Here is a 24,878-nt window from a genome sequence, read left to right on the forward strand (position 1 = left end):
AAGAAGCTAGATTGGAAGTCGGGTGGCCCTAAACCAGGGAGTCCCACTTTGGGTGCTACCTTCACAAGCGGTAGTTTTAGTTTCTCCACTAAGTGGAATCTCCACTTGTGATGTTATGATTGGTCACACTTTTTTTTTTTCTTATCAAAATGCCGGTTTGTCCGTAAAGAAGTGGGTTTCCTTGAGTCCGCTTTTCAAAAACCTAAGTAGCTTCTCCCCTCTATAGGATGCATTCTAAGAGAGTCTACTGTAGGTCGCCAAGAACACGTTTGTGACGCTTAAAAAGCTGTGCCTTAGTGAGTCCTTCAATAAATAAATAAATTGCACACACACACACAAAGATTTAGTGAGTCCTAAACCGCTGTAGAGCATACAGAACGCAGCCTATCGGCTGACTGCGGTTCCGCTGTGTGCCCCTATTCCGTCCACGGAGCCGCGAGACGCTCTAGTTTTAGTCACTTACATAAATAGGATTTTAGAAGTAGGGGTGGGAGGCAGAAATGGTAGGGAACTTATTTCTGTTCCCAGGACAGTCGGCTCAGGCGAGGGGAGGAGAGGAGAGGGGAGGGGAAAGAGAGAGGGGAGAGAAGAGAGGAAAGAAAAAAGCAAAAAGAAAAGAAAGGAAAGGAAAAGAAAAGAAAAGAAAAGAAAGGAAAAGAAAAGAAAAGAAAAGAGAGGAAAAGAAGAGAGGAAAAGAAAAGAGAGGAAAAGAAAAGAGAGGAAAAGAAAAGAGAGGAAAAAAGAAAGGGTTAACCGATTGCGCGAACTCGCTTGAGTTACGTCACCGGCTTCGCAGCGGGTCTTTTCTTTGGCTGCCCTCATTCTTGCCTGAATACACGTCTAACAGGTATGAAAGGAACTTTTCGTGAAATTTCACATAATATTTCCTTCCAGTAAGTGTTTTAAAACAGTAAGCAGAGAAAGGGATATATAATGAGACCTATTGCTGTACTGGTCATTTTTTTTTTCCAGGCTTGGGTCCTAGTCGACCTTTCCGCCTAAGACCCCGCCCCCTCCACCCTCGGCACAAAGCCTACGTAACGGGCACGGCAACGTCTTCTCCAACTAAGATGGCGGCTGGTCAGGTTGGAGGGACGCTGCGGCAGCCGCATCTTTCTCGTCAGGATCTTGCTACATTGGTGAGATTTCTCTTTGAGATTGTAAAAAGTGAGCTTATGATTGAGAGTGGCGAGGTTTTTCGGGATCCGTTTGGGCGAGACAGTTGGTCTGAATTAGAGGGGAGAGTCTAGAGTTTAGTGTGGAACCACGCGAATGTCGCTACTTCCCCGCTGATTGCTGGGGTTCTTTCTGGATATTCGGTTATTTTTCCTACCCATCCTAGCGGTTTTCATCTTTGAAAGACTGGGAAGCCGACGTAGTTTAAATAACTTTTTTACTTCTAACAAACTGTATAAAACATCTATATTTCTCTTTTTAATCTTCTGAAAACTTGGTAGGTTTGTGGTTCGGATCTCTACAAAGTGAGCGTTGAAATTGTTGTGATGAATTCAGGGCTCTGGCGCTCAGATTCTGTTTCTGAAATAGAAAGATTGCTTTTTGGGAACAAGCTCATTTGTTCGAAATAACTAAGTAGGTAATGGTGGGAAGTATAAATAAAGAGTAAACACAAAGTCAAACGCCTAATGTGTCCTCCCTACAATGATTTAAAATAAAATGTTTGTTTGCAGGATGTTACAAAGTTGACTCCACTTTCACAAGAAATTATCAGCAGGCAAGCCACAATTAATATAGGTAAGAATAGCTGCATGAAGGGTGCTACACATTTTTGGATGTAATTTCTGTCTCCTGGCTTTAGCCTGTCATGGCCCTGGCAGCCTTTGGGGAATGAGTCAGTGGCTGGAAGATATTCTCTCTCTCTCTTTCTCTCTCTCTCATTCTTTCCTTTTCTATCACCCTGCCTTTCAAACTAGTATGCCTTTTTTTTTTTTTTTTTAATGAAAAGCTCTTCTGAATAGAGCCTTTACTATGGTTCTGTTTTATAGAATGATTGCCCCCATAATTGACAGATACTTTATGACCCAATGCATAGTTTTTTTTTTTTTTTTTTTTAAGATTTATTTGGGGCCAGCGCTGTGGCACACTAGGTTAATCCTCTGCTTGCGGTGTCGGCATCCCATAGGGGCGCTGGTTCTAGTCCCAATTGCTCCTCTTCCAGTCGAGCTCTCTGCTGTAGCCCAGGAGGGCAGTGGAGGATGGCCCAAGTGCTTGGGCCCCTGCACCTGCATGGGAGACCAGGAAGAAGCAGCTGACTTCCCAGAAAATAAAGAATGTGCTACATTTTGTCTTACAGAATATGTTTCACATAAAGATTTACATAAGTAAAACAACAGTAGTGCCCTATTCTTTATAAAAAGTTTAAGACACAAATGAAAAGTTTGGCTTACCAAGATTATTTTGGAGCACTGTTTTTTAAAGTCTTTTTTTGTTACTTATTTACCTGTATCCAGTGTGTGTTTATCCTTAATTGATGACTTTAGTAATTTACAAGTTGTGTAAACCTATTTCAGACTCTCATGAAAATCTAAATAAAACCTAGTAAGACTCATGCTTATTAAAAGATTTGAAACATTTACTTCTCACTTAATATACTATTCTCCCTTAAACTGGTTTTATGTTCCATCATGAATTCTGTGCTGTTGTGTCCTTTTTTACCTGACTTTGGAAATGCTAGGTAGTTTCTTAGCAAACAAAATTTATGCTCCTTTTACTGATTGTTTAAATGTGATCATTTTGAGATTCCTCAATTGAATAGTTTACAGTTTTTAAGCCAAGATATTCAATTACATGAAAATTTCTCTTCAGTTGTGTTTCATATTTAGTGTTGAAAGCATGCATTGATGACTTTACAGGGACTAGTAACTTTTTATTTTTTCCTTTGAACTACTGGCTATAATTTGCTGTGTTTAATTTTTTTGTTGTGGGCTGTTTGCAGGTACCATTGGTCATGTTGCTCATGGGAAATCCACAGTTGTAAAAGCTATTTCTGGTGTTCACACTGTCAGATTCAAAAATGAACTGGAAAGAAATATCACTATCAAGCTTGGGTATGCGAATGCTAAGGTATAGAGGGTGCCATGGAAATACAATCCATTTTAGTTCAATTGTTGTCTGTGCAAATGACAAACTCAATATGTTTTTTGAAATCTTTAGATTTATAAACTTGATGACTTAGGGTGTCCTCGCCCAGAATGTTATAGATCCTGTGGAAGCAATACACCTGATGAGTTTCCTACAGACATTCCAGGGACCAAAGGGAACTTCAAACTAGTCAGGTAATCATTTTTGTGCTAAACATGTCTGTTTTGTCCTGAAGTTGTAGAAATAAATAATGGAACTATTAAACAATTGAAATAAATCCACTTATTACAGATGCATTTCTGAAAAAATATGGGTAAAAGGTAAATCTAACATTTTCTGGCCTTGGAAGTAGAACGGTTTATGAAAGTTGGTTAATTTTTTTAAATTGTATTAGTTCAATAATAAATGTAACTTGAAACGTTGATTGTTTAAAATATGTATCTATAAGTCCTGTAAAGAAGGATTATGAGGACAGTGAAATCAGTATACTTGATGTTTCTTTTTTTTAAGAGTTCTTTTGTTTCAAAATTGTTTTTACTTCAAAAAAAGTATTGTTCTACTTCTGCTTAACATTTACCTATGTTTCATACTTTGGTTTGTTACCACATATAGTTTTAGGTCGGTTTTGATTGTATTTCTGATTTCTATGGGAGACCCTGGTGTCAACCAAATGGATGTAGAAATGTTAGGATTACCAAAGATAAGGTTAGATCATGAAAATACAGTTTTTAAATGGGTAATATAATTTGGTCTGTTTGCTTAAATGCTGCTGTCTCTGTATTCCTACAGTTTCACTTAAGCTTTTCAGAATGCTCGATATCTGTTAGCAAACTGTTTTGTGCATTTTGTCAATGCAGATTATTTTTCAAAAGCAATTTACTGAACTTGGTCACGATAAAATCTGCATAATTACAACAAAATTCTGTATTATAGGTTTTATTCTATAAATCAAAAATTTATCCTGAAATTACTCTAAATTTCAGCATTCTTAATGCATTGTTTAATTTGAATTTTAAATATCTTGCACCTAAATTTATACATGTTTGTAATTGTAATATTATCACTTAAAATTGTTACCATTTATTTTCCAAGGGTTTTGCTCCATTTTTTAGAATTTTGCTGTAATTACATTTTCATATATGTTGCAAAGAAAGCATATAATTAAAAACTTGTCTTTAGTTTATCTTTGACAGAGGTGCTAGGGGAGGAGGAAGATGGTGCAGTATTTGGTGCAGGAGTTCCTAAAACAGACTCTGACGGATATCAAGGGTTAACTGTACATTTGATTATTAACTCAAGGCAACTAGGTAAAACAAAACTTTTAGATGTGTGAAGAAAATCCTTGGGGCCCAGGACTTGGTGAGAAGTTATTTGAGATTATACCATAAAAGAAAAAATGAGTAGGTTTCATTTTATCAAAATTAAAAATAATTGCCTTGCAAACCCCTTTCTGAGAAAAAATGACAAGCTACCATATCCAAGATAATATTTAAAACTTGCATTCTTATGGGACTAGAATATGTAAAAAACTGAATATGCAACAGTAAAAAAAAAGTCCAATTAGATGATTGGCAAAAAATATTAGAGCATTTACAGTGCATTTTTTATTTGTTTGATGGTGACTTACAAATCTATTTTTCTCAGTATGTTTTGTGAAATATATATCTTCAGGTTGATTGAATTTGGGGATTTTACAAGTATTAGATCCTGTTGGATAGGTTATAGCTGCATACAGCTTACCTGCTTTATGATCAGTAATTTTAATTTCACCTGGTAATTTGATTATAAGATTCTTAAAGTACCACATTTTTGTAGCAATTTATTTTTCAGCAAAATTAATTACTTCTGAAGTAATTAAGAAGTTTGTGAAATATATGTTTTTTAATTGATATAAAGGTTGACTGTCATTTCTTAATTGTTAGACATGTTTCTTTTGTTGACTGTCCCGGTCATGATATTTTGATGGCTACTATGCTGAATGGTGCAGCAGTGATGGATGCAGCTCTTCTGTTGATAGGTAAATTGATCAGAAATGATTTGGACAAATCAGTTTATAGAATGTCTGAAATACAATAAAAGAATACTTACAGGTGTTAAAATAGCATTAAGTTACAGCTAATCGGGCATACAAATATAAATACTACCAACCCAATATCACAGCATACTGTCTTGTGGGGCTACTATCTTGTGAGAATTCATTTGATAACATGCAAAAGAAAAAGTCTTAAGAAGTTAATGGTGCAGTTTTCTTTCCCCTAAATTATGTGAGGTTGTTCATTTTATTTAAAAGTTTGGAATAAAAATATATGTTGGTTTGCTTGCTTATCTTAATATCTCTGTATTGTTCAATGGTTTATTTAGATGTCAGTATTACTCATAAGAAATGTTAACATCAAAGTCTGGAAATTTTCAAGGCAAAGGTTATGCTTTTGGCTCTGTGTGAGCTGTTAAAATTTCTGTTTTGGAGGGTCTACATGGAGTTTATTAAAATAATTGCTGTACATTGGCTATCAGTTTCAAGTTCATAGAGTTCCTATAACCAACCTGAGAGGTAATTTGGTGGAAGCACTGCTTATAGTTTTTAGGAAAGGTATGAGACAGGGAGGGTTCTAACTGTACATTGTTCCTTTTTTTTTTTTTGAAGTAGTAAAATTTCCCAACATCCCTTTTTTTTGAAGTAGCAGTTAATTTCCCATCTTGACTGTGTGACCATACATATGAAATACTGCCAACCTTGACGTGTACACTATGGCACAGTGGTTTAGTTTAACCCATGACTTGGGTTGGGGGTGTCCTGTTTTATAATGCCTAGTGTCAGCTTCAGTGACTCGGAACTTCCAACCCAACTTCCTGCTAATGGTGCCTGGGAGGCAATCCAAATACATAATGCTTTGCCTGACCAAGTTGTATATGTAATTTTTGGATGTAATTTCTGTCTCCTGGCTTTAGCCTGTCATGGCCCTGGCGGCCTTTGGGGAATGAATCAGTGGCTGGAAGATCTCGCTCTCTCTCTCTTTCCTTTTCTATCACTCTGCCTTTCAAACTAATCAAACTAATATGCTTTTTTTTTTTTTTTCATGAAAAGCTCTTCTGAATAGAGCCTTTACTATGGTTCTGTTTTATAGAATGATTGCCCCCATAATTGACAGATACTTTATGATCCAATGCATAGTTTTTTTTTTTTTTTTTAAGATTTATTTGGGGCCAGCGCTGTGGCACACTAGGTTAATCCTCCACCTGCGGTGTCGGCATCCCGTATAGGCGCTGGTTCTAGTCCCAATTGCTCCTCTTCCAGTCGAGCTCTCTGCTGTAGCCCAGGAGGGCGGTGGAGGATGGCCCAAGTGCTTGGGCCCCTGCACCTGCATGGGAGACCAGTAAGAAGCAGCTGGCTCCTGACTTCGGATCAGCACTGCTCCAGTCATTGCAGCCACTTGGGGAGTGACCCAACAGAGGGAGGACCTTTCTCTCTGTCTTTCTGTCTGTCTGTAACTCTGCCTATCAAATAAATAAATAAAATCTATTTATTATTTATTTGAAAGAGCTACACAGAGAGGAGAGGCAGAGAGAGAGAGAGAGGTCTTCCATCTGCTGGTTCACTCCCCAGTTGGCTGCAACAGTTGGAGCTGCGCTAATCCAAAGCCAGGAGCCAGGAGCTTCTTCCAGATCTCCCACATGGGTGCAGGGGCCTAAGGACTTGGGCCATCTTCTACTGCTCTCCAGGGCAAAGCAGAGAGCTGGATTGGAAGTGGAAAAGCTGGGACTAGAACCGGCGCCCATATGGGATGCCATTGCTTCAGGCCAGGGCGTTAACCTCCTGAGCCATGGTGCTGACCCCATGTGTAGGGTTTAATAAGTAACTATGAGGGATGACAGGATGAGCATACTTGGGGTTCACTGGTGAAGACATTTCTTGGGATTCCTGCATACTATATTTGAGTGCCTAGATTGAATTCCCAGTTCTTCCTAACCTACCTTCCTGAAAACTTCTTGGAAGGCAGCGGGGCCTCAAATTGTTGAGATCCTGCCACCCATATGGGAGATCCTCACTGAGTTCCTTGGAGTTAACATTTGGGTAATGAACCAGTGGATAGGGGATGTTTTGTGTGTCTTTGTTACTCTGTCTCTGTCTACTATATAAACAAATAAAAATTCAATGAATTAATTATTTAAAAGATTTTATTTTATTGATTTGAAAAACAGAGAGAGAGGTAGAGCAAGAGAGAGAGAGAGAGAGATCTTCCATCTACTCCGCAAATAACCTCAACAGCCAGAACTGAGCAGATCCAAAGCTAGGAACCAGGATTTTCTAGGTTTCTCAATAGGAGTTGGGACCCCAAGGACTTGAGCCATCCTGTACTGCTTTCCCAGGCCACAGCAGAGAGCTGGATCAGAAGTAGAGCAGCCAGGGCTAGAACCAGCACTCATATGGGATGCCAGCACCGCAGGCAGAAGATTAACCTGTTGTGCCACTGCGCTGACCCCAAGGCAATGTATTTTACTAGAAGCATGGCAAATGGGTATACTGCTAAGCAAATGGACGTGATAGCTTGAGGAAGATTATCTTTCTTTGGCATGTATTGCAAAATAGTTACAGTACTTTGTTCCTTGTCTTTGAAGATAATGTTTTTCTGTTTTGTTAGTAGTGAACAGCTCTATTAGCTATTTGTTGCTGTATAACAGTACTTCAGAAGTTAGTGACTTGGTACTGCAGACATTGATTTTCTGAGGCCCTGGAATTTTAGTATCTCTGACTCAAGATTTGTTTTTAGTTAAATATGTAGTAAATCTGCCATCAAGGCTGTTGCTTATTTATAGTCAGCTTTTGAGTTCACTTCAGCATCATGTGGATCTCTGCATAAGTTTAATTCATTACTTTAGGCTTCAAGTTGCTTCTGCATCAGAAGCCGGAGTTTTTGGAACTTGGTTTGAGAAGTGACGTGTCATTACCATGCCACATTATCTGGGCTAGAAATTGTTAGATATGTCCTATAGTTAAAAGGGTGAGATTCCACTAGGTATGAGTATCAGAAGATGGATATCATGGAGGAGTGGGAATTTCTTTGGTTGTCTAAGTCAGAATACTTCACTAGTTAAGAGTTCAGAGTTCCATATTTGGCTATTCTGATTATGAATAATAAATGAAACCTGAAGTATTTTTGTATATGAACTTCAAAAGCTGTGAATAGGCTCTAAATTTTCAGAGTCCACAATTGCATTTAGGTTGAAGAATATACATTAAAAGACTGTAATGAATTAAACTTATGCAGAGATCCACATGATGCTGAAGTGAACTCAAAAGCTGACTATAAATAAGCAACAGCCTTGATGGCAGATTTACTACATATTTAACTAAAAACAAATCTTGATGGCCGGCGCTGGGGCTCACTAGGCTGATCCTCCGCCTAGCGGCGCCGGCACACCAGGTTCTAGTCCCGGTCGGGGCGCCGGATTCTGTCCCGGTTGCCCCTCTTCCAGGCCAGCCCTCTGCTGTGGCCAGGGAGTGCAGTGGAGGATGGCCCAGGTGCTTGGGCCCTGCACCCCATGGGAGACCAGGAAAAGCACCTGGCTCCTGGCTCCTGCCATCGGATCAGCGCGGTGCGCTGGCCGCAGCGCGCTGGCCGCGGCGGCCATTGGAGGGTGAACCAACGGCAAAAGGAAGACCTTTCTCTCTGTCTGTCTCTCTCACTGTCCACTCTGCCTGTCAAAAAAGAAAAAAAAAAAAAACAAGAAAAAAAAAAAACTTGACTCAGAGATACTAAACTTCCAGGGTGAAATCCGATGATTTTAAATGGGTTATAGAGTAAATATTTGGCCTCAGGATCTAGAAATTTGCCTTTAGTAGGACATCCAGGGTTCTCTGTTGGGTCTCAGCTAATTTTTAACCATTTACCTTGGTTTTTTTTTACAATCTTTTTAAACACCAATTTAGCTGGTAATGAATCATGTCCTCAACCTCAGACATCTGAACACCTAGCTGCCATAGAAATTATGAAACTGAAACATATTTTGATTCTACAAAACAAAATTGATTTGGTGAAAGAAAGTCAGGCTAAAGAACAATATGAACAGATCCTTGCATTTGTACAAGGTAAGAAACCGAAATGTATCAATATATGTGACAGGTAATTCAGTTATGATTACTCAAAACCAGATGAATTTACTTTTAGTAAGACTTGTTTCTTTACCTGGTAATTGATACTTTTGTTACTTTCAGTAGACTAATTCAGAATGGGAACTTTGTGTCTTGAGTTGATGTACTTTTTAGGTAGAAATGAAGTTATACTCCAGAGACTTTGCCAGCAAGGTTGTGGGTGTTTTTTTTTTTTTTTTTTTTTGGACAGGTAGAGTTACAGAGAGAGAGAGAGAAAGGTCTTCCTTCCGTTGGTTCACCTCCTAAATGGCCACTATGGTTGGCGCTGCGCTGATCTGAAACCAGGAGACAGCTGCTTCCTCCAGGTCTCCCATGCGGGTGCAGGACCCAAGCACTTGGGCCATCCTCCACTGCACTCCCGGGCCACAGTAGAGAGCTGGACTGGAAGAGGAGCAGCTGGGACTAGAACCCAGCGCCCATATGGGATGCATGCGTCACAAGGTGGAGGATTAACCAAGTGAGCCACGGCACTGGCCTCCCCTTTTTTAAAAGTCTTTTCCACTAAAAATGGATGAAGACACTTCGCTGTTGGTTGATTTACTTTCTGATTATTTTGAAACTCATACTGAAATTTTCAGTAGTATGTTTTTACAGAGCTGGTGCTGGCCTTGAGTTCTTTTTTATTTTATTCCTTTTGAAAGATTTGTTTATTTGAAAGGCAGAGCTACAGAGAGAGATTGTCTTCTGCTTCTTCACTCCCCAGGTGGCTGCAGTATCCAGGACTGGTCCAGACCAAAATCAGTATCCTGCAGTTCCATCCAGGACCTACATGGGTGTCAGGGTCCTGAGTACCTGGGCCATTGTCTAGTGTCTTCCCAGGCACAGGAGCAGGGTATTAGATCGAAAGTGGAGTAACCACTACTTGAAATAGTGCCCATACAGGATGCTGGAAAAAGCACGTGGTGGCTTAACTCATTATGTCACAATGCCAGTCTCATGTTGTGAAATTTTTTTTTTTTATTTATATTTGACAGAGTTAGTAAGCGAGAGACAGAGAGAAAGGTCTTCCTTTCGTTGGTTCATCCCCCAAATGGCTGCTATGGTCTGCCCACTGCGCCAATCTGAAGCCAGGAGCCAGGCGCTTCCTACCGGTCTCCCATGCAGGTGCAGAGCCCAAGCACTTGGGCCAGTGAATTTTTTATAATTTGTTTTTTCTTCTAAAAAAGATTGTTTTCTCTCTGGAGAAGATCTGGTGCATTTTATTTTTTGGCATTTGATTTCTTGCCCTTGTTACTTATCTGAAAGGCTGTGAACTCTGTTGTGTGGTTGTGTTTATAAAATGTCTTTGTATTTGGTCTATTCTGCTGAGTAGCTTGTTTGATATTTAATTAATTGGAAGTAAGTTTTATGTATGTTTTGACATTTACTGGAGAATAAATCACTTTTAAAGCTTGGTGAGCCTTGCGATGTGGTGTAGCGGGTTAAGCTGCCATCTACAGCACTGGTATCCCATATTGGAATCAGTTCAACTCCCCACTGCTCCTCTCCTGATCCACTTCCCTGGTATTGTGTCTGAGAAAGCAGGGGAGGATAGCCCAAGTGCTTGGAGCTCTGCGTGCACATGAAACTCCTGGCTCCTGGCTTCTACCTGGTTCAGCATGGTCTTGCAGCCATTTGGGGAGTAAACCAGCAGTGATCAGTCCTCTCTGTCTCTCTCTCTCTCACTGTAACTTTCAAATAAATGGATAAATCTGGAAAAAAAAAAAACCAGTGAAATTTCTTTTCTAATTCTGGCTGTATGTATTTTTTTTAAAGATTTATTTGATTTATTTGAAAGAGTTACAGAGAGAGAAGTCTTTGATCTGTTGGTTCGCTCCGCAGATGGCAGCAACGGCTGGAGCTATGCTGATCTGAATCCAGGAGCCAGGAGTTTCTTCCGACTATCCCACACAGATGCAGGGACTTGGGCTATTTTCCACTGGTTTCCCAAGCTATAGCAGAGAGCTGGATTGGAAGTAGAGCAGCTGGGACTAGAACCGGCACCCATATGGGATGGTGGTGCTTCAGGCTAGGGTTTTAACCCTCTCACTATAGCACTGGCCCTGGCTATGTATTCCTTTTACCATATTTATCCTTTTACTGTATATGCTAATGTAAACTTTTTCTGTTAAAGGGAGTAGTATATCAGATAGAAAAACAATATTGTGATTTTTCTGAATAGAATGATTATTTGACACCAGTTGATGCTATTTATAGGAATACTTGGATATATCTTATCAGCCTTAATAGGTGTTGGATGGAATAGTTGTACAAAATATATATATATATATTTTTTTTTTTTTTGACAGGCAGAGTGGACAGTGAGAGAGAGAGACAGAGAGAAAGGTCTTCCTTTGCCGTTGGTTCACCCTCCAGTGGCCGCCGTGGCCAGCGCGCTGCGGCCGGCGCACCGCGCTGATCCGATGGCAGGAGCCAGGAGCCAGGTGCTTTTCCTGGTCTCCCATGGGGTGCAGGGCCCAAGCACCTGGGCCATCCTCCACTGCACTCCCTGGCCACAGCAGAGAGCTGGCCTGGAAGAGGGGCAACCGGGACAGAATCCGGCGCCCCGACCGGGACTAGAACCCGGTGTGCTGGCGCCACTAGGCGGAGGATTAGCCTAGTGAGCCGCGGCGCCGGCTACAAAATATATTTTTTTTAATTTGACAGGTAGAGTTATAGACAGTGAGTGAGAGAGAAAAAGGTCTTCCTTCTGTTGGTTCACTCCCATGATTAATGGCCACAATGGCCAGCGCTGCATGGACCCGAAGCCAGGAGCCGGGTGCTTCCTCCCGGGTCTCCCATGCGGGTGCAGGGACCATCCTCCACTGCCTTCCCAGGCCACAGCTGAGAGCTGGACTGGAAGAGGAGCAACCAGGCCTAGAACCCTGGGTGCTGGCGCCGGAGGCGGAGGATTAGCCAAATGAGTCACGCCACTGGCCCAAAATACTTTATTTAAACTAAAAAGTTACTGACTTTTCTGAATTTTGTCATACAGGCACTGTAGCAGAAGGGGCTCCTATTATCCCAATTTCTGCTCAGTTAAAATACAATATTGAAGTGGTCTGTGAGTATATAGTAAAGAAAATTCCAGTACCTCCAAGAGACTTTACTTCAGAACCACGGCTTATTGGTAAGTACTCTTCTGTTGCCTTTTGACTATTGACTTAATCTTTGCATTGTCAATACCCCTTTAAGGATGTTTTATTATTTGTTCTTTCTGTCAACTTGGTAGTAATTTATAAGCTTCATGTGATTTTTTTGAATTTTAAATAGGTTTATTAAATTCAAGGGCATCGTTCCGTTCTGAATTAAGTGGCATACATCAAAGTTTATAATTAAGTTGAATTGATTATACTGTTGTATTGCCAGTGCTAGACTCCATTACAAGATGAGGGACAAAATCCTAAATGATTAAGTATTAACTTTTTGTGCTAGGTAATGTATGGTATATGGATTGTTACATGTTTAAGATTGGATTAACAATTTTTTATGAAATATGACGTTTTAATGAGTAGCAGCATATTGAGGCTGAAAATAAGTAATTTATGTTCCATTAATGATAATTTTTGTTTTTTAACTCAATTTAAATTTGTGCATCAGTTGTAAGAATGGTTTGATTATTCAAGTTTATGGTTATGCATGGGGTTTGTCACACTTGGGACTTTTATATGTTTTCTGGAACATTTTTCTTGACTGATTCTGATACACGCTCTTCGTAATCATTGCTGAGCTCACCTATGCATAAATTACATAATGTGGGATGATAGTATGTTTTTATTACTCAACTCATATAACACAGAAGTGTTGAAAAAAATTGAACAACACTCAAGAAGGTATATGAATTCCATACCCCTTCCTATGTAGCCTAGTCATATAAGCACATACATGCCTGTATATTTCTCTTGAAATGGGAATAGGGTTGTACTATAATAGGGTTGCCATAAAATATCACAGTCTCAATGGCTGAGCAACAAAAGAATATTTTTTTTTCCATTGTGAAGACTATGTATAAGATACATGTTATTGGCAACTTTGGCTTCTTCTGGGATTCTTCCTTTAAGTTTGCGGTTGATTTCCATTTCACTGTATTTCACATGATATTTCCTCTGAGCGTCTACTTTTGGGTGTCTCTCTTAAGGATTTCATTCAAGATGGATTAGGGCCTATTTTAAAGACTTTGGTGTATCTATAAGCTTAGTTCGTTTATTTTTATGTCTGTGTGAGAGAGAGAGAGCACTACCATGCTCCCATTTTCTGTTTCACTTCCCAAATGCCTGTAATAGCAGGGACAGTGGAACTCTATCTGAGTCTCTCAGCTGGGTGGCAGGGACCCAAACACATGAGCCATTACCTACTGCCTTACATCCTAGTGTGCACATTATCAGATCAAAGACTCAAACACAGGCACTCCTGTAAGGCATGGGGACACCCTAAGCCACAATTTGATTCATTGTACCATAGTGACTGTTCCCACTTTAAGTCAGTTGCATGCTTAAAAAAGAAGCTCTTTCCAAATACATATGAAATACATAGACATTGAGGGGCACACAGTTAAGTCCAGAACAGTTGTCCTTTTCAAATAATTAGTTTTTGTTTTTTTTATTGTTTGTTCTTAATAATACAGGTAAATCATAGGTTGTTTTTTACTGATCAGATTACTTTTCTGCTTTTCTTAATACTTAAAGCCACCTTGATTTTTGGTGTGATATTGTGTTTTAGAAAAGATAATTGAAAAAATTATCTCTTTTGATTAAAATAACAGAATGGACTGCATGGTTTCTCTTTTTTCTGTTTTCCCCAGTTATTAGGTCATTTGATGTTAACAAGCCTGGCTGTGAGGTTGACGACCTTAAAGGGGGTGTAGCTGGTGGTAGTATTTTAAAAGGAGTTTTAAAGGTAAACTGAATTTTAAACTTCCATCAAGCAGAACAATTATCATAAAAATCAATTTTTGAATATTTTAAAGAGAAATATTTTATTTACTTTTCCTTTTAAATACAGTTATCTTTTATGTCTGCACTCAGAGGTTTGTTATTGATAATGAGTTAAATTTAGTGGTTGCAACATTAAAATGCATCCTGTATTTTGATTGTTAATCCTTCTGTTGTAATGTTTAAACTTTGAGATAGAATTAGTGATTTTTTGCTTTAGCAGTCTGCCTCTTGGACTATTTACATTTAAATGCTCCATAAACTTTCAATTGTTTATGTTTCAGGTGGGCCAGGAAATAGAAGTCCGACCTGGTATTGTTTCCAAAGATAATGATGGAAAACTCATGTGTAAACCAATCTTTTCAAAAATTATATCACTTTTTGCAGAACATAATGATCTTCAGTATGCTGCTCCAGGTGGTCTTATTGGTAAGACTTTTTCAACTGAAAATTTAGAATTTTATTTGTGGCTATTTGGGTTACTTTTTATGTAAAATAGATTATCTAAAGAAGTACTTCTGTAATTAGGTATTTTAACTTAATGTGGAGGCCATAGATGGCAGTTATTCATGTGGCTAAAGTTTCAATCGTATGTTTATAAAAATATGCATAATTGTTAATAATAAGTACATTTTGTTTTATGAATGACTTTTTAGCAATAATAAAGTTATTTGACAGTATTTAAGATATATCACTATGTTTTTATTTACTTAGCTTCAGTTGCTTACATTTTTATAAAATGGTAAGTTATGCAAAAATATACTTTGTATTATGAGATTAAAGATAACATTGGAACTGACTTTAGAGAATAACTTTTATAGGAATTGCTAAAACTATTTGATGGGTTTCTGGTTTTATATATTACCATTCACCAATAAAGACAAGGTTTTATGACATTCTGTTGTCTTTTACAGTAAGACTAGAGTATAAAATGTTAGATAGAAGATAAGTGGGCCCCCGCTTTTGTGTGTCTTACTTATGTGTTTCTTTGAAAAATTTGAAAAACTTTCCTTATTGTATTCTGACCTGGTTTCTCATGAAAAATTAACTGATAATCTTCTAAGAATCCTTTGTAAATGACTACTAAATTCTTTGCTGCTTTTCTTTTAACAATTTGTTTGAGACATGTCTTTTGGTAGGGTAGATCTTTTCTTGGATATGTAGGTTAACCCTCCTCCCCTTTATTTCTCATGTGGGGAGTCTGTACTAGTTACATTTCTTCATATACTTTTTTTGTCTTCTCCCTCTGGGACTCCTTTCACATTTGTTGGTATGTTTTGTGTCTCGGGTCCCTGATACTGTTCATTTTTCTTTTTCTTTCTGTTCTTCAGACTGGATAATCTCACTATTTTGAAGTTTGCTAATTTTTTTTTCTTTGTGGTTAATGTGTTTTTCATACTGCTGTTGAGCTACTGTGGGGAGTTTTTTGGCTTAATACACTACTTTGTTTCAGATTGTTCTGTTCGTTCTCTAATACATACTTTTTAACTTATAGTTAGTGTTCTTTTTAAGTTTTTAAAGATTTATTTATTGAAAAGTCATAGTGCCGGCGTCGCGGCTCACTAGGCTAATCCTCTGCCTGCGGCGCCGGCACACCAGGTTCTAGTCCTGGTCCGGGGGTCAGATTCTGTCCCAGTTGCCCCTCTTCCAGGCCAGCTCTCTGCTGTGGCCAGGAAGTGCAGTGGAGGATGGCCCAAGTCCCTGGGCCCTACACCCCATGGGAGACCAGGATAAGTACCTGGCTCCTGCCATCGGATCAGTGCGGTATGCTGGCTGCAGCATGCTGGCTGCGGCGGCCATTGGGGGGTGAACCAACGGCAAAGGAAGACCTTTCTCTCTGTCTCTGTTTCTCACTGTCCACTCTGCCTGTCAAAACAAACAAACAAACAAACAAACAAAAAACTAAAATATGAGGACAAAGTGTTATCAAATAAACTGTGGCCTAGTGAGTAAAGCTACCGCCTGCAGTGCTGGCATCCAACCATGATGTTAAAAGTAGGTTCTACCCTACTTTGACAATTGTTAGGGTCTGTCCTACTTATTAGAATTGCTTATCTAGTGAGTTTCTGAACTGATGTATGTATTCTTTCCAGGTGTGACCTCCAAAAAAGTATTTGCTTGTTTAGCTTAATGTTTGGGTAGTGTTTAAACAGGTTTGTATAATGCCTGATGTTGCAGTTGTTGAAAAGTGACTGTGTGTTACAATATATTTTTCAGAGTTCAGCCAGATTCTTGATACCTGTTCTCAAGCTTTTACTTGCAGTTTTTGTAACTTTGAGATCAACTGTATAAGAAAGCTTAAAGTCATTTGAGACGGTCCAGTTTATCTATTTGGCCTTATATGAATATGTAAGACTTTACAGAATTCCCACTGGCATCTCATTACAAAACTTCTCTTTAAATTTTTTGGTTAATGTGTAATTTGTCCTAGATGTTATCTTTTATGGTTAAAGTTTTAGCCTCTGATCATTTTCAATAGACGCTTCCTGGGGAAAGGCTTTTTGTAGTGGGCATACAGTATTGAAATCAGTTGTTCTAGGGAAAACCTCAACACATCAAAAGGTACATCTCTAGGAATGACACTTGAAAAGAACCTGTAAAGAACCCTGCTTTGTTCTCTCCTGGTAGCTGCTAAGCTGGATTTTACTGCAACACACATTATTAGTTTGTGATGCTACCAAGTAGGTGGTGTACAAAGATAAAACCAGTGCAATTGAAAATGTGACCAAACTCATTGTTCTTAATGACATCCCAGACATTTGTCTTTTCTAACCAATATGTTGTAAATTATTAAAACATATTTTCTATATTCATTAAGGTAAGTATGAACTACATCTGATTAAGACAGGAGTCATTTCCCTTTATTTTTAGTTATAATAGAAAATCTTAACTTTAAATTTAAAAGGAAAAGTGCTTCTGGTGTTTTGTGTTTTTAGATGAAGAGTGATTTTTTTTAAAAAAAGATTTGTTTATTTGTTTAAAAGGCAAAGATACAGAGAGGCAGGGAGAAAGAGAGAGAGATCTTCCATCCACTGATTCACTCCCAAGATAGCCACATTGGTCCAGAGTCAGGAGCCAGGAGCTTCTTTTGCGTCTCCCACGTGGGTGCAGGGGCCCAAGGACTTGGGCCATCTTCTACTGCTTTCCCAGGCCATAGCAGAGAGCTGGATTGGAACTGGAGCAACCAGGACTAGAACTCATGCCTCTATGGGATATCGGTACCACATGTGGAGACTTAGCCCATTACACCACAGAGCAGGCCCTAGCTGTGATTGTTTTTAAATAGGATTTTATTAAGCAGCTATTAAGTACTATTATCAAATACAACTATTAAATGGTATAGTATATGCTATCCTGGTATGACTAACTTTAGCTTTGAAGACATTTTAAGTAAACATAGATATAGAAATTTGTGTGTCTTTTGTGTTAGGTGTTGGAACAAAAATAGACCCCACTTTGTGTCGAGCTGACAGAATGGTGGGGCAGGTGCTTGGTGCCGTTGGAGCTTTGCCAGAGATCTTCACAGAACTGGAAATTTCTTATTTTCTACTTAGACGGCTTCTAGGTGTACGTACAGAAGGAGATAAAAAGGCGGCAAAGGTAAATACTGTTTATCATTCTAGTTTTTTTTTTTTTTTTACAGATAGAGTGGACAGTGAGAGAGAGAGACAGAGAGAAAGGTCTTCCTTTTTCTGTTGGTTCACTCCTCAATGGCCGCTGCAGACGGCGTCCTGTGGCTGGTGCACCACGCTGATCTGAAGCCAGGAGCCAGGTGCTTCTCCTGGTCTCCCATGCGGGTGCAGGGCCCAAGGACTTGGGCCATCCTCCACTGCACTCCCTGGCCACAGCTGAGAGCTGGCCTGGAAGAGGGGCAACCGGGACAGAATCCTGCGCCCCAACCGGGACTAGACCCAGGTGTGCCAGCGCCGCAGGTGGAGGATTAGTCTATTGAGTCGTGGTGCCGGCCTTCCAGTTTTAAAAAATATAGTCAAAACATGTATAATCTGTTTAGTATTTCATTCTTTTATAACTGAAAGAAAGGTGAATAATATGAAATTTTTCCATATGGCAATCAGTTATAAATCAAAAAAGAAGTTAAAAAAGGCAAGTAGTAATTGTGTTAACATATTATGAATAAATAATAGTACTTATGACTGTAATGGTACTTTTAAGATTCCTTTCACAAAGATAGGAAATTACCTATTCTCTGTTGGCAAGAATACAGTCTGAGAAAGAATACATTTGCAATGTTTTTGTAGGTCGTTATATTGATAGTTGCCAAATTTTAATGTGTGCTTTCCCTGAAATTTCACTGCAGATTTATATATTTTTTTAAGTTACTTATTTATTGAAAGAGTCTACATGAGTAGACCTCCAAATCCATTTGACTATTGTCCTGTTATGTGCCTTCAGGAAATTTCCTGCCCTTGCACTCGCCCTCGCCCTCGCCCTCCACTCGCCTTCGCCCTCTTTTTGAGAGGCAGAGTTATAGACAGTGAGAGGGAGACAGAGAGAAAGGTCTTCCTTCCATTGGTTCACTCCACAAATGGCCGCCACGGCTGGTGCTGCACTGATCTGAAGCCAGGAGCCAGCTGCTTCTCCTGGTCTCCCATGCTGGTGCAGGGCCCAAGCATTTGGGCCATCCTCTGCTGCCCTCTTGGGCCATAGCAGAGAGCTGGACTGGAAGAGGAGCAACTGCGACAAAATCTGGCACCCATATGGGATGTTGGTGCTGCAGGTAGAGAATTAACCAAGTGAGGCACCGCATAAGCCCCGGGGAAATTTTCAAACTCTTCTGTTAAAGTCTGTTTAAAATTTAAAGGAGCTTAATGTAGGAGGTATAACTTAAAAAAAATGTTTAAGTGCCGCATATACCTGTTTTTATTTTATTTGACAGAGTTAGTGAGAGAAAGAGATAGAGAGAAAGGTCTTCCTTCCATTGGTTCACCCCCCAGATGGCTGGAATTATGCCCATCCGAAACCAGGAGCCAGGTCCTTCCTTTTGGTCTCCCATGTGGGTAAAGGGCCCAAGCACTTGGGCCATCCTCCACTGCCCTCCTGGGCCACAGCAGAGAGCTGGACTGGAAGAGGGGCAACCGGGACTAGAACCCGGCACCCCTGTGGGATGTTGATGCCACAGGCGAAGGATTAACCAAGTGAGCCATGGCACCGCCCCACCTGTTTGTTTTAATAAATGTATTTTAGAATGTAAATTCTTTCCTTTAAATTTTTCTTTAAACTTACTCCTAACAATGTTTAGTGAATGTCAACATTAGTTTTGAGTTCAATTTTAGATTTAAGTGTTTTTTTCTTACTATTTTTCTCTAGGTACAAAAGCTATCCAAGAATGAAGTACTAATGGTGAACATAGGATCCTTATCTACAGGAGGGCGAGTTAGTGCAGTCAAAGCAGATTTGGGTAAAATAGTTCTCACTAATCCTGTGTGCACAGAAGTAGGAGAAAAAATTGCCCTTAGCCGAAGAGTTGAGAAACATTGGCGGTAAGTTTTTGGGCATTGCCATGCTCTAGTCAAGAACATTCCAATTTTTCTTGTCTAACTTAGTTCTTGATGGTGTAGACATACTAACACATGCACACACAGCATAGTTTTCTGAAGTCAATAATTCTTGTGTCTTAGATTTTCAATTATATATTTGGATGACCAAAATCTGTGTATTCAATTCCTATTGTAAACTTAACAATTGAGTCTTTCACACCAAAAATTGTTTTTTACTTTCCTGCCATATCAGACACAGCTGAGACAATATTAAACAGGTCAGGGTTCATAATTCAGTTGTGCTTGGCTTTTTATGGATACAGGGGCATATATAGTCTTCGTAAATAAGAATCTAAGTTTACTATTTTCTGATCACTTGAATAGGTTTTATATACTTCTGCCTCCCAGTATTATATTGTATTTCTTGAGAATAAGGATATTCTCTTATGTAACTAATTCAGAGTTTTAACACTAAAACCAATTATTTCCTTTTTTTTTTTTGCATATCCAGTGAAGTTCTTTTTTACCATTTTCCTTGCTCTAGTCTAATATCAGCATGTTATATTTTATTTTTCTGTGTTTCTAACTTCCTTTAGTATGTAACTTTCTCAGCATGAATAGATTTTTTAAAAATACTGTAATTTAATTAGTGGTATGTTCTTAAGTTGAGGTATTTTCGATGATGCCTCTGATTAAATCAGAGTAATGTATTCTTCATGGGAATTCTATTAGAGGACCCTCTGTAGCCATCAAACAGTTAGCTGTTGAGGGTAATTTTGTTTATGAGACAAAGCATTACCTGATTTTGCTGTGGAGAGTTTTCTCTTTTTACTCTTCCAGGTAATGAGTAATATTTAAGAAAACTCTGAAACTCTGAAAATAACCTTCAACTTATATTATGTACTCTCCACATATTTATTCTTGCCTGAATTTTATGATTGAGAATAGTTAAATGATATCTTTTTAATTCTCCATATTTGTCACTTGGTATTCCTTCTTGCCCATGTACTTACATAATGTTTGGATTCCCAGATTCTGCACTTCTCCATGGAATATAACCCAGCATTGTTTTCATTTTGATAATTAGATAGTCCTAAATTGGATGCTGGGATTCTCTTCAGCATTTTATATTCTTTTCAAATAACCTCTTGATTTTTTTTAAGCATTTATTTTCCATGCAAAATGCCACAGGCTTATGTTAATATTCTGTTTCCTGGAATCACCCATATCTCCCATGTTTTGACACAACTAAATGATATTATATGTGTTCATTGCTGGAGGATAAAGCTTGGAAATATTCTTGCATAAACAAACATGCTCACATAGATGTACATTTTCAACTCCTAACTTTACTTTTTGTTTCTTCCTGGATTAGTTATTAAGTCTACTCTTTGCATTCTGTGGTATAACTCATGTCCTCCTCATTTTCTATAAAATCAATATAGACTCCCTCCTTTTTCAGTGATTTTAGTGCTTGACATCATTTAATCCTAAAGCTTCTTAACAGCACTATTGTAAATCATTTCTAAGACTATTCCTAACTCCTTGGTATTCAGTGCCTTTTGCAGATCTACTTCAGCCTAACCTTTTTCTGTAACTTTCTGTTTCTGCTGTTTCCATAATTATTCAATCATACTTTTCTGCATTTTCTACCTACTTCTTTGATTGAGCTTTCTCTCAATGCTTTGCCCATGAAAATCTATCCTCATTTATCATTTGCAAGATTTACTTAATTATTTTAATACCTAAAAAGATAAATTTTGCTGTTTTAAGAAAATAAGCTTGATACCTGATTTTTTACATTTTTTTTCTTTCTTTTTTTTTTCTTTTTTTGACAGGCAGAGTGGACAGTGAGAGAGAGAAACAGAGAGAAAGGTCTTCCTTTGCCGTTGGTTCACCCTCCAATGGCCGCCGCGGCCGGCGCGCTGCGGCCGGCGCACCGCACTGATCCGATGGCAGGAGCCAGGAGCCAGGTGCTTTTCCTGGTCTCCCATGGGGTGCAGGGCCCAAGCACCTGGGCCATCCTCCACTGCACTCCCTGGCCACAGCAGAGAGCTGGCCTGGAAGAGGGGCAACCGGGACAGAATCCGGCGCCCCGACCGGGACTAGAACCCGGTGTGCCGGCGCCGGCCGATTTTTTACTTTTTTTTAAGAACATAATGATACTCCTTTCCTTCCTCCCCATGCTCCCAACCTTTCCTCCTTCTCCCTTTCATTGTTTCATCTGTTACACAACCTAAGGATTTCCCCCATACTTAATACTTTGAAAAAGTAGATTTTAAGACTAAGAATTGTTTTGTGTCTGTTAACCTAGTATTATATGAGATTTCCTTAAAATTTTTATCATTGTGTTTAATGATTATAATGTGTCACACAGAGACCTTCTGTCCACTGGTTTGCTCCACAGATGGCCTCAGTGCTCAAGGCTGGGCCAGGCCAAAGCCCAAAACTTAGGCTATCATCTTGTGCCTTCCCAGGTACATTAGCAAAAAGATGTATTAAATAGAGCAGCAGGACTTCTACAGTTCACGATGGGATCCTGGTGTCTTTAAGTGACAGCCTAACCAACTGCATTACAGTGATGGCACTTTAAATTTTTGATCTCTTGTATTTATATATGAAGGATTCATATTTGGGACCATGTGGATATTATTTATTCACGTAATGTCTGTACTTCTACTTCATTTCTTCTATCATAGATATTACAATAGTGCATAAATTAGATTCCTTAGTATAGTCTGACGTCTTTCAGGCTTTTTTGCTTCTTAGCCTGGTAATTTCCAGCACCTGTCTTCAAGTTTGCTTATTCTTGTATTCTCATTTACTCTTGCATTCTTATAATAAAGCTTTCAGGCCTTTTTTTTTTTTTTATAATTTCTCTTTCTTGGGGCCAGCGCCATGGCTCACTTGGTTAATCCTCTGCCTGCGGCCCCAGCATCCCATGTGGGTGCCGGGTTCTAGTCCTGGTTGGGGCACAAATTCTGTCCCAGTTGCTCCTCTTCCAGTCCAGCTCTCTGCTGTGGTTCGGGAGTGCAGTGGAGGATGGCCCAAGTCCTTGGGCCCTGCACCCGCATGGGAGACCAGGAGAAACACCTGGCTCCTGGCTTCAGATCGGCGCAGCGCTGGCCATAGTGGCCATAGCAGCCATTTGGGGGGTGAACCAACGGAAGGAAGACCTTTCTGTCTGTCTCTCTCACTGTCTATAACTCTACCTGTCAAATAAAAAAAAAACTTAAATTTCTTTCTTGATACTGTTATTTTGTTTATATATAATTTTACTGTTTTACATTATGTTTGTGTACATGTTCTTTAGGTTTGGGGACATACTTAAGTGTGTTTATTTTTATATGCCATAAGTGTTGAGACTTTTGCATCTTTGGAATTGATTTCTGGAAATTATTGTTCATATGAATGGACTGTGTTGCTATATTTCTTTATATGTTTATGATCTTTTGTTGTAAATTGGATGTTTGAAAAAATGGCTCCTTCTTTGTAGACTAACTTAATGCAGAAGTTAACCTTCATTAATTCGTTCAGAATGAAGGCTGAAGGTCTTACAGCTTTTTTTAAACATAGGAATTTTTTCCTGTTTTCATGGCCTGTTTTTAAATGTATTTGCCCCTAAGAGTCTACTTTGGTTCTTCCTTGAACCTGCTACCCCAATATATTCCTGTGGCTTTAATCTTTATTCTCTGGAACAATGTATTAGGGCTGCAAATCTTGCAACCGAGCACTCTCCTCAGCAGCTACCAACCTTGTATTCAAACTTATGCCTCACGTGGGTAAAGTTCAAAGTTATGTGTGACAAAAACCAGTTCCTTGGACAGTCTAAAGATACGCCAGAATATTGAAAATAAGTTTATATGTTTCCTTCTATATAATGTTCTCTTTTCTACCGAATTTATATTTTGTGGAATTTCAAATCCTACCCATATGTAGGTGAGTTTTATTTGGTAGAAACAGAGATCCCTCTGCCATTAAGATTATTGTCATGGTATGCTAGTTACTAATTTTCTTCTGAGTCTGTTTAAGTGCTGTCAAAATTAGGAACACATACAAAAGGACATTGAGATGCTTTTTAAAATAGGCTGGGTGTTTTGTGTATTAGCATGGTTCCTTAAGTGAATTTGGAATTTTCTTTTAAGACTGAATGGTAGAAATATTGTAGTAGAATGATGAACCTGCATGTAACAGCCACTTCTTGTTTGCTTTTCTTATTTTTTCTGAACAGAACTCATATGTAAGGCTCTAAGAATATGAGGAATTAATATGGGCATATCTGTAGAGCAACATGTTACAGAAAAGTTTGAATTAAGAATTAGTTGAATAGAACCAGTTATATCATGCTGTGTGGCAGTGGTGATGAGATGAATTTAAAATTCATGATTTCTTTTATTTTCATTTTGCAGTTTAATTGGTTGGGGTCAGATAAGAAGAGGAGTGACCATCAAGCCAACTGTAGATGATGACTGAAGAAGCACAGTTAAATAATAAATTTGAATGAAATCAGAATTTCTCTTAGCAACTAAGGGGTATATTTTAAAAACTAAGGAATAAATTTCACAGTTCATTACCTTAATAGAAGTTTACTGTTTTGGGTTTTTTTTTTTTTTTTTGGTTTTTTGGTGACAAAAATCCAACGTCAACTACTTAAATAGTAATCTTTAATAAAGAGCAGATTGATGTATTGAGGATTTAATGTGCAATTTAGCAGATGTTATTGTCAAACATTTTCAAATTTGTGTATCATTGCAGCTTTAGGATGAAACTGCTTGTTCCTGCTGGCCTTTGCTGTATCACACATACTACTCTATTGACTTCAAATAAAGTTTCCTTGTTAGTTTTTCACAATGTTGCATTTTAACAAGCCTAACAAACTGTTGCACCAGCAGATTTAAAATTAGGAAATGTCCTTTCTCTTTTTTCCCCTTTATTTTTTGTTGCTTTATCTTTAAAATTTAAAGTGAAAAGAAAATAAGTTCAAACAAAATTCAAGTCATGCTGAAACTCCTTTGCTGCTAGATTAGAATATAGGAAACTTGAGGTATTCCTATTGACTATCTCTTTGAATGCCTGCCAACATTTAGATTTCTGGTTACTCCAAAAATCCTATATGGGCTTTCTTTATTTCCATATTGGTAATTCATTACTACCTTAGATGATTTTAGGTAAGTATCAAGATGCTTCATTGTTTTAAGTTTTCTCAGAACAATTTTATGG

General features: G+C 38.7%; 1 protein-coding gene across 4 annotated transcripts; it reads left to right on the forward strand.

Moving 5' to 3' along the window:
• The first annotated feature begins 1,054 nt into the window (after window positions 1-1,054).
• On the forward strand, window positions 1,055-24,506 carry LOC149119147 (eukaryotic translation initiation factor 2 subunit 3, X-linked-like). 4 transcript variants are annotated; one of them, XR_016228614.1, is made up of 13 exons: window positions 1,055-1,139; window positions 1,689-1,752; window positions 2,954-3,081; window positions 3,172-3,293; window positions 5,022-5,116; window positions 9,029-9,187; window positions 12,225-12,359; window positions 14,031-14,125; window positions 14,445-14,589; window positions 16,378-16,509; window positions 17,591-17,760; window positions 19,489-19,661; window positions 24,068-24,506. XR_016228614.1 is itself a non-coding variant. In XM_089325089.1 (12 exons), the coding sequence occupies exons 1-12, from the start codon at window positions 1,071-1,073 to the stop codon at window positions 24,129-24,131; spliced, it is 1,419 nt and encodes a 472-aa protein (XP_089181215.1). In that variant the 5' UTR covers window positions 1,055-1,070; the 3' UTR covers window positions 24,132-24,506. The 4 variants fall into 4 exon arrangements, 3 of the variants coding, with proteins under 3 accessions (XP_089181215.1, XP_089181216.1, XP_089181217.1); XM_089325089.1 differs by lacking the exon at window positions 16,378-16,509; XM_089325090.1 differs by lacking the exons at window positions 9,029-9,187; window positions 16,378-16,509.
• The last annotated feature ends 372 nt before the right edge of the window (window positions 24,507-24,878 follow it).

Source organism: Oryctolagus cuniculus, chromosome Y (assembly GCF_051225735.1).
Source record: "Oryctolagus cuniculus isolate XC-2025 breed Fujian yellow rabbit chromosome Y, ASM5122573v1, whole genome shotgun sequence".
Taxonomy (NCBI): Eukaryota; Metazoa; Chordata; class Mammalia; order Lagomorpha; family Leporidae; genus Oryctolagus; species Oryctolagus cuniculus.